The sequence below is a fragment of the Sceloporus undulatus genome, chromosome 8 (genome assembly GCF_019175285.1).
Source record: "Sceloporus undulatus isolate JIND9_A2432 ecotype Alabama chromosome 8, SceUnd_v1.1, whole genome shotgun sequence".
Taxonomy (NCBI): domain Eukaryota; kingdom Metazoa; phylum Chordata; class Lepidosauria; order Squamata; family Phrynosomatidae; genus Sceloporus; species Sceloporus undulatus.
The window spans coordinates 23,543,259-23,558,081 of NC_056529.1; the positions used below are offsets into that span (position 1 = coordinate 23,543,259).

General features: G+C 60.7%; 5 protein-coding genes across 25 annotated transcripts in view; 2 read left to right on the forward strand and 3 right to left on the reverse strand.

Moving 5' to 3' along the window:
* GTF3C1 (general transcription factor IIIC subunit 1) overlaps window positions 1-1,523 on the forward strand; it is a 20,540-nt gene extending 19,017 nt beyond the window's left edge. For all 5 annotated transcript variants that reach the window (XM_042437884.1, XM_042437885.1, XM_042437886.1 and 2 more), the window contains exons 35-37: window positions 570-609; window positions 992-1,184; window positions 1,284-1,523. In XM_042437884.1, the coding sequence (XP_042293818.1) occupies window positions 570-609; window positions 992-1,184; window positions 1,284-1,505 (455 nt within the window). In that variant the 3' untranslated portion in view covers window positions 1,506-1,523. The remainder of the gene's footprint in view (window positions 1-569; window positions 610-991; window positions 1,185-1,283) is intronic.
* Window positions 699-2,222, reverse strand: POLR3K (RNA polymerase III subunit K). Its single transcript, XM_042437908.1, has 3 exons — window positions 2,088-2,222; window positions 1,905-1,992; window positions 699-1,810 (listed from the first exon to the last, which is right to left on the reverse strand). Exons 1-3 carry the CDS (start codon window positions 2,196-2,198, stop codon window positions 1,683-1,685), a joined length of 327 nt encoding a protein of 108 aa, XP_042293842.1. The 5' UTR covers window positions 2,199-2,222; the 3' UTR covers window positions 699-1,682.
* Window positions 2,219-3,734, forward strand: SNRNP25 (small nuclear ribonucleoprotein U11/U12 subunit 25). The gene is made up of 5 exons (XM_042437907.1): window positions 2,219-2,356; window positions 2,438-2,534; window positions 2,621-2,726; window positions 2,840-2,914; window positions 3,083-3,734. Exons 1-5 carry the CDS (start codon window positions 2,219-2,221, stop codon window positions 3,135-3,137), a joined length of 471 nt encoding a protein of 156 aa, XP_042293841.1. The 3' UTR covers window positions 3,138-3,734.
* Window positions 3,656-13,303, reverse strand: RHBDF1 (rhomboid 5 homolog 1). Of its 17 annotated transcripts, none has more exons than XM_042437891.1 (19): window positions 12,861-12,971; window positions 12,350-12,500; window positions 12,023-12,186; window positions 10,659-10,783; window positions 9,915-10,128; window positions 9,445-9,651; window positions 8,269-8,391; window positions 8,017-8,180; window positions 7,450-7,707; window positions 7,251-7,362; window positions 6,859-6,933; window positions 6,511-6,672; window positions 6,273-6,373; window positions 5,930-5,993; window positions 5,531-5,625; window positions 5,150-5,225; window positions 4,963-5,063; window positions 4,658-4,811; window positions 3,656-4,295 (listed from the first exon to the last, which is right to left on the reverse strand). In XM_042437891.1, the coding sequence occupies exons 1-19, from the start codon at window positions 12,864-12,866 to the stop codon at window positions 3,876-3,878; spliced, it is 2,772 nt and encodes a 923-aa protein (XP_042293825.1). In that variant the 5' UTR covers window positions 12,867-12,971; the 3' UTR covers window positions 3,656-3,875. The 17 variants fall into 17 exon arrangements, 14 of the variants coding, with proteins under 14 accessions (XP_042293825.1, XP_042293832.1, XP_042293829.1 ...); XM_042437895.1 differs by lacking the exon at window positions 12,861-12,971 and adding an exon at window positions 13,172-13,303 and having other exon boundaries at window positions 3,917-4,509; window positions 10,659-10,763; XM_042437892.1 differs by having other exon boundaries at window positions 3,917-4,509; window positions 10,659-10,763; window positions 12,861-12,977.
* On the reverse strand, window positions 13,168-13,854 carry LOC121914475 (splicing factor, proline- and glutamine-rich-like). The gene is made up of 2 exons (XM_042437906.1): window positions 13,782-13,854; window positions 13,168-13,726 (listed from the first exon to the last, which is right to left on the reverse strand). Exons 1-2 carry the CDS (start codon window positions 13,817-13,819, stop codon window positions 13,168-13,170), a joined length of 597 nt encoding a protein of 198 aa, XP_042293840.1. The 5' UTR covers window positions 13,820-13,854.
* Between the last annotated feature and the right edge of the window lie 969 nt (window positions 13,855-14,823).

Below are 14,823 nucleotides of genomic sequence, written 5' to 3' on the forward strand. Positions count from 1 at the left end.
CTGCTAAGCGGCCTTGCTGTCAGAACTCCAAAGCCAATAACTAATCAATATTCCCATCCACTGTAGTTACTGTTCATATTATTGTTGTAATGGCTTAAAATTGTAGTCTGCCAGCTTGCTTTGCTATGGGGGTTGGGATGCTTTGGCGGGATAATTGCATAGGTCTGGAATGCACTGTTTAATTAGTAAGAGACATCTGCAGAGCTTCTCCAAGGTCACCCTGCTTTCTCTAGCCTGGGAAGCAAACAGGAGGGAGAGGTGTGGGGAGTAGAAGGCGGGAGAGTAAAAAAGGTGGGGGCCAGCCAGGAGTGCTTTTAACTTGAGGCTTGAGATTTGCTTTTCAGAGTTCACTAAAAAGTCTGTCTGATCACTTTCATTCATATCTCAATAAACTTCACTGCTTTTAAGCAAGTTGCTGTTGGAGATTATTGGTGAAGGTTGTTGGATCTTACACTTGCTGGCCTCTGGCCGGGCAGCTCAGCCAAGCCCATCAGCAACAGAGGGGAGGAGGGAATGGACTGCGGTTTGTCCGCTCCTGATGGTGAGCACCTTCTCCTTCTGCTCCTTAGGATGTTCCACGGGGAAAGTGCTGCCGGCTGAGCAGAAAAGGTGAGTGCAGAGTGCGGGTGACGCTGTGAGAGCCGGTTATGGGGCCCTGTGAAACTGCCACAAAGACCCCAAAGAGCAGTACAAGCAAGTCGTATTTTATCAGGGGAAGTGTATATTTAAAAGGCACGTAGTCTTAATGGAGAAGCTTAGTGTACATACACACAGAGTCATCATATCAGTGCACAGAAAGACATACAAAGCTCCCTCTGGCTTGATCTTGCGTAGGGCTGTGGAGGTCCGTCTGGCAGGAGAGAAGCCAAAGGCAGGAGGCCTCCAAAGTGGCCATGGGGTTTGGGGAACATGGTGATGGGGTGCTTGTGGCCAAGCGGAACCAGGCTTGGGCCTTCCAGAAATGACCCCGCCCCCTGCTTCCTCCAAACAGAGCCGGGGGGAGCATCTCCTTCATCGGCCGGCCCTGGCGCATCGTGGATGGCAGCCTGAACAAGCCGGTCTGCAAGGGCATCATGGAGGGGGTGCTGTGCCACATCATGACCAGGCCTGGCCTCACGGAGGCCGCCCTCAGGCACCACTACCGGGGCGTGCTGCAGCCGGTGGCTCTGCTGGAGATCCTGCAGGTGCGTCCCCCAAGACCCAGAAGGGGGGGCCCAGGGAGCCCAGCCAGGGCCCCCTCCTGGCCCTAAACGGCCCTCTTCCCTCTTCTTCTTCCCCTCCAGGGCCTGGAGTCCCTGGGCTGCGTCCGCAGGTTCCACCTGGAGCCCCCCAAGGCCGCCTCCCTCTTCTCGGCGCCTCTCCCGGAGCAGCCTCTCCTGGGCCCCCGGCTCAGCCAGCCCACGGAGGCCTTCTATGAGCCCCGGCCGGACTGCGCCCTGCGCCTGGGACGCGTCTTCCCCTACGAGGTCAACTGGAACAAGTGGGGGGGGCCCTCTGAGCAATAAAGCCCCTCTGGCCCCAGACTTCGGCTCCTGTGTTTATTGGGAAGCCCCCGGGGGAGGCAGGGGAGCAAGGGCCTTGGGGCCGCTCTGCGAGGCCCAGGAGCTGCTCTGGGCCTTTGCAAAGCCCCCAGAGGCCAGGGGAGAGAAGCCTCCTCCTCGCCGGCTGGCCGCCTGCCTCTCTCACTCCCGCCAGCGGTGTCCGCATCGGGGGCTGCAGCACTTGTAGAAGGTGGTCATGGGTTCGTCGGCGGAGCGCGTCTGCAGCTGCATGAAGTAGGCGCGCGGGTGCTCGCACTTGGGACACGCCTCTGGGGAGGAGCCAAGCACAGAGGGAGGAGTCAGAGGGGAGGAGCCCGCCCACCTGTGCCTCGGGCCCCGCCCCCGCCGTGACGCGTGACGCACCTGCCGTGGAGTCCACGTTCTCCCAGGCGGCGGCCCCGCCCAGCACGTCGTCCACCTCCTTCAGCTTCGGGTAGCGCCGGCTCGTCACCTGGCAACCGAGGAGAGAGGGAGGGGGAGGGAGTGAGCGCGAGAGGGGGAGGCGCGTGACGAGAAAGCCCCGCCCTCCCGCCCGGCCCCACCCACCTTGCGCGTGACGTTGCGCACGTAGGGGCACGTGGTGCAGGCGAAGCGGTGGCAGCGCGGCCCCTCCTCGGCCACCAGCACGTTCCCGCAGGCAGGGCAGAAGAGCAGCATCCCCGCGGGCTCAGGGAGGGATGGAGGCGCCGGAGCCCCAGGAGCAGCACCAGGAGGAGGAGGAGGCTGAGCCGGCACACGCGGCGGCACTGGCGCTCTGGCAGTCGGGCCTGGCCCGCCTCGTCCGGGACCCGCTGCTCTGCGACCTCCCTGCGCAGGTGGGCGGGGCTCGAAGCGGAAGGGGCGGGACGGGGGCCGGAAGGGGCGTGCCTGCCAACGCCTCTCTTCCCCGCCGGCAGGTGACGGCGGAGGAGATCAGCTCGCAGGTGGCGCTGGAGTACGGCCAGGCGATGACGGTGCGCGTGCGCAGAGCCGACGCCCCCGAGGCCCCGCTGCGTAAGTGCTCCGCTGGGGCGGGAGGGAGGGAGAGGGCCCTGCTCCTCCGGGGCCTGCCTTGACGCCCTCCTCCTCCTCCTCGGCAGCGGTGGTGGTGGTGCAGAACGCGAGCGTGGCGGAGCTGAAGAAGGCCATCCAGCGGTTCGTGCAGCTGCGGCAGGAGCGCGAGGGCGGCGTCCAGCACCTCGGATGGTCAGCCAGCCAGGGACCCCTGGGCCCCGAGGGAGGGAGGCAGGCAGGCAGGCGGCCCTGGGCCCTGCTGCTGCTGGGACCCCCCTGATCCCCGGACCCCCTCTCCCCCGCAGGAGGTACGTGTGGCGGACGTATTGCTTGGTCTTCGGAGGAGAGAAGCTGACTGACGACAGGAAGAAGCTGAGGGAGTGAGCCTCCTTTCTTTCGGGGAACTGGGCGGGGAGCAGCCCAGGCTGGGAAGGGGCCCAGCAACACCTCCCCCCCAAAGCCCTGGAGCCAGGCCCTGGGAGGCCAGGAGGGGAGAGGGCTTGGAGGGAGCGCCTGGCAGGCAAGTAACGCCCGTGCACTGCCTTCAGGTACGGCATCCGGAACCGGGATGAAGTCACCTTCGTGAAGAAGCTCCGGAAATGAAGGACAAGCCCCAAACAGCCCAGAGAGAGAGGGAGTCTGGAGCCTCTGGCTTGGCTGCCGCCGGAGGGAAGCTGGCCTTTGCGGAAGGCTCCCTGGCCCTTCCCTGGGGGCAGCCATGGAGGCACAGCCCTCCTGCAAGCTGACCAGAGCCCTGCTGCCTGTCTCTGTCTCTGAGTGGGAAGAGGCCCTCCTTTGGGAGCCACACACAGAGGCCTGCTCTGGAGGACACAGGTCACCGGGGGAGAGGGAGCAGGAGGATGGCTGGCTGCCTTGGGCCAGAACAGGCCTCCAGGGGCCTTTGCAATAAAGCATGGTCTTTAAGCAGGGGCCTGGTAGCGACTCAAGGAGCTTTCTGAAAACCCAGCCAAGAGCCAAGCTCCAACTGCCAGGAGCAGCTTTTCCTGAGGGCCTGCGCTGCCATTCCTATGGATCAGCCCTAGATCAGGGTCTTGGCCCCAGAGGCAGCGGTGCGTTTGGGGCCCATTTGTCAACAGTAAGAGTCAGAGTCACTCAAGAGGTTTGTAAACGTAGCTAAAACGCTACTTTGTGTATTTAATCGCCACCTGGGCAACAAGTAATAAATCTCATTAAAAAGGCCACTTTGGCATTAGCAGTAATAAAAATATGGCAGCAAAAAGGGTTCAGTAAAACCGAACAAGGCACAGACCTTCCCTTGGCAGAATACAGTCTCTGAGCTAAGGCAATGGGGGGCACCACGGACGCCAGCCCCGGCCGGCCTCAGTGGAGCTGGGCGTCCAGGTCGTACTTCTCGCAGAACTTGTCGGTGAAGGGGAGGCAGGTGAGGACCTCGCACCATTCGCAGTGGAGCGGATGGACGTAGAAGAGCACCACCAGGCCTGAGAGCAAACCAGCAAAGACCAGCTGGCAGACGATGATCTGGCAGCGCTTTCGGTACAGGTCAAACTTGCCAAAGCTGATGTAGGGCAGGAAGGCGAAGGAGAGGAAGAGGCCGCTGACGAAGCCACCGATGTGGGCAAAGTTGTCGATCCAGGGCAGGAGGCCAAAGGCGAAGAGGGAAAGCACCACCGCCAGCAACTTGAAGAAAGCCCGCCAGGGTCGCGCCAGGATCTGCCAGCTCTGGAAGAGCTCCACAAAGAGGCAGGCCAGGATGCCAAACTGGCACCCGGCGGGGCCCACCTGAGGGAACGGGGAAGCTCCCATGAGGCAGGCAGTACCCCTGAAACCCATCCTTCCTGGCTGACCTCTCTAAACCTTCACTGCACCTACTGGCTCCACGGAGGAGCTGATAACCCCTCTTTAGGAAGAGAACAGGCCACAGAGTTGGGGGGACAGTGCAGCAAGAAGGGTGGGAGCTGCTGTCTTCAGGTGCAGCCTCTGGGCCATCTGTGTCCTGAATGGAAATGGCAAGGGAGGTCTCCAAATGAGCACAAAAGCTGAGGCGGCTGGGGTGTGCCCTGAGGTGGGATTGCCCTCAAGGGCTTGGCAGTTCTCCACCTTGGCCATAGAGGGTAAGGGAAAAATGGGTTTAGGAGAGATACCTCTGCACGGTATGGCAGGAAAATGGCGCTGGCCAGGTTGCCTGTGATGCCGCTCAGCAGGTAGATGATGGAGATGCGATGCCAGCCAGCCAGTTTCTCCAAGTCTCGCAAGATGGTCATCTGGAAGCAGACGGACACCAGGCAGTGCAGGATCCTTGTGGGCACAAGAGAGAGGGGCTGGGATGGGTAGGGGGCAGTACCATGCCCCACACTTTGTCCGTGCCAGGGAAAAGGAAGAGCAACTCCCACAGCATCCCCCCATAAGCAGCCTGAGCTGGTAATGCTCTGCCCCCTCATAACCTTACCCCGCATGAAGGAAGAGTGACAACCAAAGCCGGTAGACCTGATCCGGGATCTCTGGGTTGAGGAAGGGGAGGAGACCACAAACATCATCCATGCAGTGCACCTGGAGAGGCACAGAGCCTGCGCTCAGCCCCAGCAGGGCCCCAGAAGGGAGACTGCAGGGGAGGAGGGGCAGTGCAGCAGGCGTACCTGGGAGCAGAGAGTGGCCTCTTCATGGAAGTAGCCATGCATGAAGGTGCAGTACTCCCGCGAGGTGATCTCACACCTGGGAAGAGAGAATCCCGAGAACCAGCAAGTTAAATACAACGCCAGGATGTTGGGGGGTGGAGATGGGGGTGAGGTACTGTCTGGTCTAGTTCTGTGCCATCAGAAGCACAACAAATGAGGCAATGGTTCTCAAGGGCTCTGGCCCAGCTCCCTCTGACAGTTCTTGGATAAACTGAGTTTTGGAAACTGATCTGGAAAGTGCCAAGGGGCGCCACCCAACCCAAGAGGAATCCTAGCTGAGGCGTTCTGGGGTGTGGGGGGGTTTACCAACCCAGCCTGGTCAGCACAGGGACCCTCCCCTACCTTCCCTTGGTGCCGATGCAGCAAGGCCGACCAGTGATCACACAGTCCATGTGGAGGTGGTTGGTGTGGTTGCCAGCACTGTTCTTGGTGCAGATCTGGGGGAAGAGGAGAAGCCAATAGCATCTTGGTCTCCTTCTCCTTCACCACCCCCCCACCAATCTTTTGAGAAAGGATAAGGCCTGAAAGCTGGGGCAGATGGCCCAACAAGTTGGCTCTGGAGGGGGGCATCCCAAGCAGAAAGCCTGGATTCTGTGGGCAACCTCTCTGGAAAGCAGTCATGTAGCAGCTAATAGAAATGTCCCTCACCTTGTTTCCTGGACACCCCAGTGAATGACAGTAATGGAGGAGATGGTGCAAAGTTGGGGACAGAGAGTCTCACCCTTTTCCCACAAGACTTACTGGCCACCTGGTGATGTCATCTGGCCACTCATGGGGATCCATGGAAGCCGGCTGCTCACATACCCTGCAGAGGAGTGTCCGATGATGCTCAGGGCAGCTGGCTTTGGAACAGGGTGGGCACCAGGCAGGCCTGAAGTTCCAGAGCCCCAGCACTGGTGGGGGAAGGCCAGCTCGCTCTCTTCAGCTTTGCCAAACCCTCAACCAAACTCCCCATAAAGAGGAGATTCTGGTAACAGGAACAGCTGGCCTACTTGAGGGAGTGGGAGGCAGAAAACAGCAGCTGCCTGGCTATGCCCCCTCCCACCACGTACCCACAGTCACAGAGTGGCCAGACAGCACCTACCTGGGGTCCTGGTGACACACTGATCCAAACTGCCGCTTATCTCCTGCCAGCAGGGGGGCACTGGGATGGCGTGGCCACTTCACCCACACAGCCAAGGTGGACTTTAAAGGAAAGAAGCATGGCGAGGGTCAGCGAAAGAGCCCTGTATCTTAGGGGGTGGCCCCTAGACAACGGAAACCGCAACCCAACCCAACCATCTCTGGAAGGGATCCCTCAGGGCCATGTGGCATGCACTCACGGAGCACTCCTCCTCGGCCGTCTGGAGGCAGCCAGACTTGTCATTCCGCACGCAGCAGGCCGAGTGTTTCTCCCGCTCGCGGGCAGCACTGATGAACCTGTGCACCTGCTGGTCCTGCCTCATGCAGGGGGCAAATTTGGCGCCCAAGTGGATGAGAGCTTCCTGGGAAAGGGACAACAGATGCAGTACCATCCTCAGTGGCACTGTGGCCAGGACAGTGCCCAAGGTGGAATCCCCTACAGGAAGGAAGAGCTGGGGTGGGCACCTAGGTTGCCAGGGTGGAGGGCTTGGGGGTGCAGATACATTTCTGCGAGGGCTGTGAGGGTGAAATCTGGTGAAGACACTCACTGAGCTGGGCCCGATCCAGAAGTTCTCCTGCTGGATGTATTTCACATTCTCATAAACACCACGGTTTCTCAAGACCTGACAGGAAGAAAAGAAATCTTCTTGGAGGGGGAAAGAGGGCAAAGCTGGGGAGGGAGTGGGGCTGGAGGGAGCTGCAACTGGCCAGTCGCCCTTCCCATAGACGCAATGGGGCAGGGAGAGGCCAGGAGCAGTGTCTCCCTCACGACTGGCTCAAGAAACTGACCACAGTCCCAGCTCTTCATTTTCTCACAGATGAGGCCTCTCCACCGCCCCAGGCAGCCTCTCCCCCTGGGGCTGCTGGTCAGCGTTTCTCCCAGGAAGCCTCCTAGGAAGCCTTCCAGCACCCCTCTTCCATTACTGCTCTTCCAACTCACCGAATCCACCGTCTCATGCTGGGAAAAGCCCACGGGAGCAATTCCATAGATGGACACGGACAGAATGGTGATGAGGGAGTGGACAAAGGTGACCCAGTAGGTGAAGAACGGCCTGCGTGGGTGAGAGGGAGAAGCCATCAGGGGCTCAAGCCCAGCAGAGGAGCAAAACTGCTCCCCAGCAGCCAGCCCAGCCACCCACCGGTGGTCATCCATGTCCTCAATCTGCTGCTTGACGAAGCTGTCAATGCGCTTGCGATATGTCCGGTTGGTCAGCCGGCCCACCATGCCCAGGCCGTAGGGACGCTTCTCCTTGGCAAAGAACTTGCGCACTGGCACTGTGATGCGCTGGCCACGCCGCTGCAGTCCCAGGCTCACCACCTCCTGCCGCAGGCGCACCTTGGGCTGCATATGCAATGCTGAGCCCTCCTTCTGCTTCCGCCAGCCGCGCTCCAGGGGGCTGGAACACAGAGGGACATGCCTGTGCCACAGGGTCCACCACACAAGCCAGAGGCACAAGAAGCCCAGCATTGAAGAGGATGGGAAGGAGGAGCAGCAGGGCCAGGAACTGCCCCCCCCCCCGCCCTCCCACAGCTAAACCCCCAAAGAGAGGCAACCAGCTCAGTTGGCTGGGCTTCCCAAGGCAGAGGAGCTCTCCTGGCCTGAGCACTGAGAGACAGGGCCTTTGGAGTCATGGCACCTCTCCTTCCAAGTGCTGCACAGCTCTCTGCCGCTCCCTCCTCCTTCCACGGATCCCCAGGAGACTCACAGCATCAGGTGGCTCCTCTCCAGCTCACTTCTGTCCAATGCGCCTCCTGTGAGAGCCGGCTGGTCCAGCTGGATCTTCATGTCCGTTTCCCTGATGGCAGCTTCAGAGGGCGACTCAAAAACTTCATCGGGGTATGTTGAGAACTCTTCGTGCAGGACTCCTTCCTGGGCAAGAAAAGGGAGAGTCAGCAGTGGAAGGCTAGAAGGTGCCGGTCAGCTGGCACTGTCTACCCACCCATCCGCCAAGCCTTACCCGAGCAAAGAAGGAGGTGTCCAGCTCATCCGGAAAGTCCACTGTGTCTTCCTCCAAAAAACTGGCCGGGGTGAAGCTGCGGGGTCGGGCCCTCCAGAGGGTGCTGTCCTTCACAGAACGGCCCTGTCAGGCAGGAGAGGTCACAGAAATGGCATGGCTGCAGGTACCCCAAGGGTCATCTACTCCAACCCCTGAGGAGGCAGGAATCTGCAGCTACAGCATCCCTGAGAAGTGGCCATCCAACTGCCCTTTAAAAGCCAGAGACTTAAATCTTGGCTTATTTACTTCCTGCGCATAAGAACACACAGTTCAGGTAATTTTATCTCCACTGTATGAGAATAGAAAAGATACATGGCTCGGGCCTGAGTTACTTGCAGGAGCGCTTCTCCCTATATAATCCGCCCCGCACTCTTAGGACATCTGGGAAGTTCTTACTAGAATATGATAATACAGTACCAGGCTAATGACAACTTCGCATCAGGCATTCACTGCCACGGCCCCAAGATTATGGAATGGCCTACCGGAAGAGATCCGTCTCATTACTACCTTAGAGGCCTTGAAGAAGGCACTCAAAACGGATCTCTTCTGGTGGGCTTATCCACTGCATTCCATATAAAACGGTTACGACGACGACTGCTCTGCCTTGACTCTGATTGTTGGCTAATGGGCAAATTGTAATTTTTAGAGAACTAATAGGAATTCTTGGTAAATTCAGTGTGAGTATTTTAATGCTGTATTGATTGTAAATTGTACTAAATATCTTTTAAGGTTGTAATCTCGCCTCGATCCTTGGGAGAGGCAGGAGGTATAAATAATCTATATCATCATCATCATCATCATCACTATTACAAAATCCCCATGTGCTCTTACATACTCTCTGAGAAGAAAAAAACCCACATGCATTTTATTTCAAATGAATTTTTCCCAAATGAATTCTTGAGGCAGCTCACAACTATTTTCCTTTACCGGAGGGAGAAGATATCTTGAATGGCCCCTGACTCACCACTGCAATGCCAGGCCAGCATCCCCCTCTCTTTGCTAATGCCCCCCAACCCCTCCTTCCACCCCCACCCAATGGCTCAGGAATGCCCCAGATCAAGCCGAAACCCCACCCCACTGCCATCCTCTTGGAGGAGGCCTCCCCTGCCTACCAACCATGCCAGGCCCTTCCTTTACCTTCATGAGGGCAGCTGCAGCTCGGAAACTCATCTTGGCCACCGACTCCCGCTTCCGCCTCCGGGGCCAACGGTTGAAGCCCGACCGGGAGCTGGTGAAGGAACAGAGCGAAGTGGCCCCTGGCGTGATGGGAGTATGGGGCGCGCTGTAGCTGTCGCTCTCCTCAGCCATCCGGAATGCCCTCCCGCGTGCCAACGGGTCAATGATCTGCCCCCAAGGAGAGAGCATCAGTCAGTCAGGAGCAAAGGAAAGGGCGCCTCTGGGGAGAAGGCAGCACTGCAGTAAAGAGGAGTCTGGATCTCCTTCTTCTGGATCTGCTCTCAGGGGCTATTTCTGACCTAGTTTACAGCCAAGGTGTGAAGATCCTGCCCCCCTTCTCTGAGGCCAGAAGCAGATAGGCAAGGAGGATGGCACATGCTGTGGCCCCAGAAAAGCTGCCTGCCCAGCTTCCCACCTTCACGCCCACTTACCCTTTGCATGCCCAGCTGGTAAGGGGGCACGTAAAGAGGGGGTGGCGTCTCAGTGCTGGCCAAAGAAATGTTGTCCTGACTAGGGAGGTCCATTTCACGGATGACTTGGGGCTTCAGCTTGCCATACCGCAGGCTGCAATGGCGCAGGGTCTTCCGTTGCCATTTCTGCGTGGCATCGTTCTCCTTGCTGATGCCAAACCAGTCCGCCGTGCCCCTGAAGAGAAGAGCAGAGAGTCGAGCAAACCGATGTGAGGATCCAGAAAGGCCCTTGATTGGCCCTTCCACATCTGAGACAGGTTCCACCAGGATCCCAGCAACACAGGCCTCGTGATGTGGGAAAGGAAACAAAGGCAGCAGACTCCAAGATGGCTGCCCAGACACCCAGCATACTAGCCCTGTAGCCAGGGGCAGGTTTAGCTATGTGGCTCTCATGGTTAGTGGCATCTGTGACAGGGCAGAGTCCTAGGGGATTCCTGGTTAGCAGAGGTTCGCTCACAGCACAGGGGGAGGGAAGGAAGGCCCAGGGAGGTACCGGTGGTGGTCTGCCGGGCAAGGCCCAGGAGGAGAGTATGGGGCACAGCAACCAGGTTCCCTGGGAGGGGCAGTGGATCAGGCCGCCAGCCTCTGACTATGAGAAGGGATGTCGTGGGTGGGGGCGGTGGAGCAGGCCCTGCCCCCAAGGACCCACATGCACCTCACACAGGCATGCACTGGAGAAGGGGGTCACACCATCACTGCAGATACCTGAGGAGTGTTCTGGGCAGTGACGGGCGCTTTCTCAGACAGAGCCTCCTGCCCACCTGGTGCCCGTGAATGGGCAGGGTCTGAGTCCTCTCAAAGTGCACCTGCCTGCCGCAAAGGAGAGAGAGCTGAGGAAGGAGAGGGCCCAGAAGGGGGAGAGGGTCAGCAAGGGCCTTCTCCCCCCATCCTGAGGCCTCTGGGGGTCCTGGCTTTGTCCCCTCAGCCTTGCTCAAGGGCCAACTTGTCCCCTGGGCCCACTCTTGGGATTATGCATAAGGAATGCACGGGGAAGAGGCTGAACAGGGCAGCCCCATGGCCCCACAAAGAGTGGCAGGTCTCTGGCTGGCAGGAGGAGGACCATATTCTGACCTCTCCCACCCTACATTGCCAGAGAGGCAGGAAGGAAGCCTTGCCAAGCTTCCGAGGGGCCAGCTTCTTATAGGGGTTGCTCAAGAGAGCCCCTCTAGCTGCTGGGGGTGGGATGCCACATAACCCACTTGAGCCCAGGGATGCTGTCCTCCTCTATGGGTGCCACATCCTGTTTGCTATGCTTTCTAGAGACAGTAAGGCACTCTCTTCTGGAGGTACCAGGTTTTTGGGGGGGGGGGGCAATGGGGCAGGAATGACAGTGTTCCCAATGGGGAAGACACTCTGGGGAGACAGTGGGAGGCCGGAAAGGAAGGAAGGAGAGCATGGCAGCCATGCAAAGGCCCTGGGGCTCAAGCCTGGCTGTTTGTGCACATGTGTGAGGCAACATATCAGGCACAAAACTCCCTAAACAGCAGCAAGGTTTTCAAGGCCCTAAAAAGCCTCCATTGGACCCTGACTGCAAAGCAGTGGTTCTCAAGCTTTCTAATGTCACTACCCTTTAAGATAGTTCCTAATATTGTGGTGACCCCCCCAATCATAAAATTACAATGTTTCGTTTCCTAAGACCATTGAAAACGGTCTTAGGCAGCCCCTATGAAAGTGACATTCAATCCCCGAGGGGTCATGACCCATGGATTGAGAAATGGTGCTCCAAAGGCTGGCACAGATCCCAGATAGGCTTGGGGGGGGGGGTGCAAACCCACTATTGCCCATTGGGAGGGCCCAAAAAGAGGCTGGCAGCAGGACCCTCAGGCCATCCAAGGCCAGGGCCAGGAGACGGTTCTCTGCTGGTCATGCCCTCTTCCATGCTGCTCTCCCAGCCAGCCAGCCAGCCAGGCCAGAACCAGAGCTCACTGTCCTGGGCCAACCTCCCTAGGGCAGCGGTAGCCCCGGCCTTGTGACATGCCAGTTGTCCATGGGCTTCCACTGGGGCCAGTGAGCCAGACCCCACCCCTGAGGTCCATTACCCCTCCCCAGGCCCCCTGGCCGGCTCCTACCTCCGGATGGTCTGGGTGATGGAGGTCTGGCGCTGGAGCCCCAGCCGGCGGCCCTCGTGGTGGGGAGACGGGAGGCAGGTGTTCTCGGCAGGCATGCTGACGCTCCGGAGGAAGGCCTGGCGCCTGGGGGGCTGCCAGAGGAACCCCGAGGGCAGGTCGGACCCCTGCAGCCAAGTCAGAAGCGGGTCAGAGGACCTCCAACCCTTTGGGGCCCTTTGGGGCCCTGTGTCCCTTGCCCCTCTTGATCCTGCCTTCCCACTGAAAAGAGTGGCTCAAGGGAGCTGAGAAAGCGCAAGCGCAAAGGAGGCCCCGCTTGGGCTCCGGTACCTGTGCCAAGGCTGGCTCCTCGGCGGCCCCTCTGGCCCTCAGGGAGGTTGGCAGGGGGATGTCCAGCTTGAGACCCGGGGGCTTCTTCCGCTGGAGGCTGCTGGTGCTGTCCCTGCGGCCCCCTGACATGCTTCCGCTTCAGCTGCGGGCCCTGGAGAGAGGGAGGCCGGAGGGGTGAGGGGGGCCCCGGGAAGGCAGCCACAAAGCCCGGCCCAAGACCCCTTCTCCCCCCTCCGAGGGGGCTCTCCCTCCAGCCAAGGGAGGCTCCTGAGCATGCGCAGATGGCTGCCCCGGTGCCTCGCCTCGGCGCCCCGCTGTTCCCCAGAGAGCACTGGGGGGAAGCAGCTCCAGCTCCAGCCCCAGGGCCTGGGCCCCTTGCCCTCCTTTCCAGCGGAGGGCAACGGAGGGTCTGCCCGCCGAGGGAGCCTGCCTCCCCAGCCCTCCCTCGGCCTCCGGGGCTCAGACCTTCCCCGGGGCCCTCCGTCCTCCGCCCAGAGGCCCCGCTGCTGACCCGCATCGCCTCCGCCTCCCGACGGCCGGACCGCCAGCCCTTCCGGCCCCGGAGCGGAAGTCGCCGCCGCCGCCATTTCCCTTGCCATTGGAGGCGCCCCCGGGCCGGAAGTGCCCCTCCCGAGGCACCCTGGGAAATGTAGTCTCCGCTCCCCGGCAGAGAGAGAGCGGTCCCCGCCCCGCCGCCCCTCGCGGACTACAATTCCCAGGGCGCCTCGGGAGCGGGCCTGGAAGAGGTCCCTCGGGAGGGGATCCTAGGTCCGAAGGCGGCCCTGGAGTGCTTGCCCCAGCCGGGAGGAGGGCCGTGCTCACCGCCGGGCGCTGGGCCTCCGGGGCCTGGTCCGTGCCGCTGCTGCTGGCGTCGGTGGGGCCCGGCCTGGGCGCAGCTGCGGGGCCGGGAGCGGGAGGGCGGCCATGCAGCGAGGAGCAGGAGCCGCGGGGAGGGAGGGAGGGAGGCCTCCGGGAGCGGAGCGCCGGGCGGGGAAGGCCAGGCCGGAGGAGGAGGCGGGCCGTGAGTCAGGGCTCAGGAATGCGAGGCAGAGAGGGAGGCGCAGGGGAAGGGGCTCCTCCTCCTCCTGCTGCTGAAGCGCAGCCGAGGCGGGGCAGGGACAGGGCCGGCAGGGGCCCGGGGCTGCCGTGGGGCCTTGCCCTTTCCCTCCCTTGTCTCCATGAAGGTCCCTGAATGGCCCCTTTGTGCCCAGGAAGGGAGAAGAATGGCCCCATTGAGTCCGCTCCCTCGGCGGCGGAGGAGGAGGAGGAAGGAAGGGAGCAGCCCCAGACCCGCCTCTCCCTCCTCCTGCGGGGCCCCTTTGGCCATGGATCCCCTCTGAGCAGTCCCCTCTTCGGGCTCCCTGGGCCCAGCCCCCTGCCCTGGAAGGGCCTGTCCGCGGGGCCCTTGCCCACCCTCCGGCCCCCGCCGGCTTGCCTTTCCCGGGGGAGGCTCACCGGGCCAGGAGGCATCTCCTTCCTTCCTTCCCTGCCAGCCGCCCCCGAGACGCCAGCCCCAGGAGGAGGAAGAGGAGGAGGCGGCGCAGAGGGCGGCCGGGGCTTTCCAGGCCGGTTATATTTAGCCCGCCTTCGCTGGGCAGCAGCTGCAGCAGCAGCCCTTCCCTGCCTCCTTCCCTTCGGGAGCCGCCGCCCTTGGCTTCCCTGCAACACGAGAGAAGCCGAAAGGCCTGGCTGGCCCTGGGGCTGATGGGGCTCGCTCAGGGCTGGCCATCATAGCCCTGGGAGGGTGACCCGCGAAGCGTAGGGCCTTGCCCACTGAAGCCCTCGAAACGGAGGCCGGGGTTCCGCCTGGCCTACCTGGCAGGGAGGGCCGTCCTCCTGGGCCAGATTTGAAGATCCCTTTCGGGCTAGCATTGCCCTGGCTGAGCTCAAGGCTTTGGATCAGGGATCCAGGTCGGTGTCTGAATATGCAATGGAGTTCAGGAGACTGGTGGCCCAAGTGTCGGACTGTACAGAGGGAATGAAGATTCAGTACTTTAAAGAGGGACTGCGTCCGGAGATTGTGAGATGGGCTCTCACTAGAGGCAACCCCCCCCACCGCGATGGAGTGGATCCGACTGGCTGGAGAGGCGGAGGCCATCCAGCAGGAGGTCAAGATGCTGGCTCAGAGGAGAGCAAAAGATTCCAAAGGAAAAGGGAACAGGGCCCCAACACCGAAAGGTAAAGGCCAAGGAAGCTCTGCGGAGAGCGAGTGGGAGAGAAGACGCAGGCTGGGCCTGTGTTTGAAGTGTGGCAATAAAGGCCACTTAATTGCAGCTTGCCCTGACAAAGGCCAGGAGAGGAAATCTAACCCCCCGCCGACCCCCCTTGGCAAAGCGGCGAAAGGGGGAAAAGGCAAGTCAGAGAAAAGGGCCCCAGCCGATCGCACCCTGCAGGCAGCAGAGGAAGGGGAATCAGAAGTCTGGACGGATAGTGGAAGTTCGGAGCCTGAAGAGGGGCCTTTAAACTACCAGAGC

Coding starts and splice junctions, on each gene's coding strand:
- POLR3K (XM_042437908.1), bottom strand. CDS start 2,198: ATGCTGCTCTTCTGCCCTGCCTGCGGGAACGTGCTGGTGGCCGAGGAG. Junction 1,993..2,087: donor TGCGCAACGTCACGCGCAAG/GTGGGTGGGGCC, acceptor CTCGGTTGCCAG/GTGACGAGCCGGCGCTACCC. Junction 1,811..1,904: donor GAACGTGGACTCCACGGCAG/GTGCGTCACGCG, acceptor GCTCCTCCCCAG/AGGCGTGTCCCAAGTGCGAG.
- SNRNP25 (XM_042437907.1), top strand. CDS start 2,219: ATGGAGGCGCCGGAGCCCCAGGAGCAGCACCAGGAGGAGGAGGAGGCT. Junction 2,357..2,437: donor TCTGCGACCTCCCTGCGCAG/GTGGGCGGGGCT, acceptor CCCCGCCGGCAG/GTGACGGCGGAGGAGATCAG. Junction 2,727..2,839: donor GGCGTCCAGCACCTCGGATG/GTCAGCCAGCCA, acceptor TCTCCCCCGCAG/GAGGTACGTGTGGCGGACGT.
- RHBDF1 (XM_042437889.1), bottom strand. Junction 9,652..9,914: donor ACCAGCTGGGCATGCAAAGG/GTAAGTGGGCGT, acceptor CCTTGGGGGCAG/ATCATTGACCCGTTGGCACG. Junction 6,934..7,250: donor AGCATGAGACGGTGGATTCG/GTGAGTTGGAAG, acceptor TCTTCCTGTCAG/GTCTTGAGAAACCGTGGTGT.
- LOC121914475 (XM_042437906.1), bottom strand. CDS start 13,819: ATGCCTCCTGGCCCGGTGAGCCTCCCCCGGGAAAGGCA. Junction 13,727..13,781: donor AGCCTCCCCCGGGAAAGGCA/AGCCGGCGGGGG, acceptor CCCTTCCAGGGC/AGGGGGCTGGGCCCAGGGAG.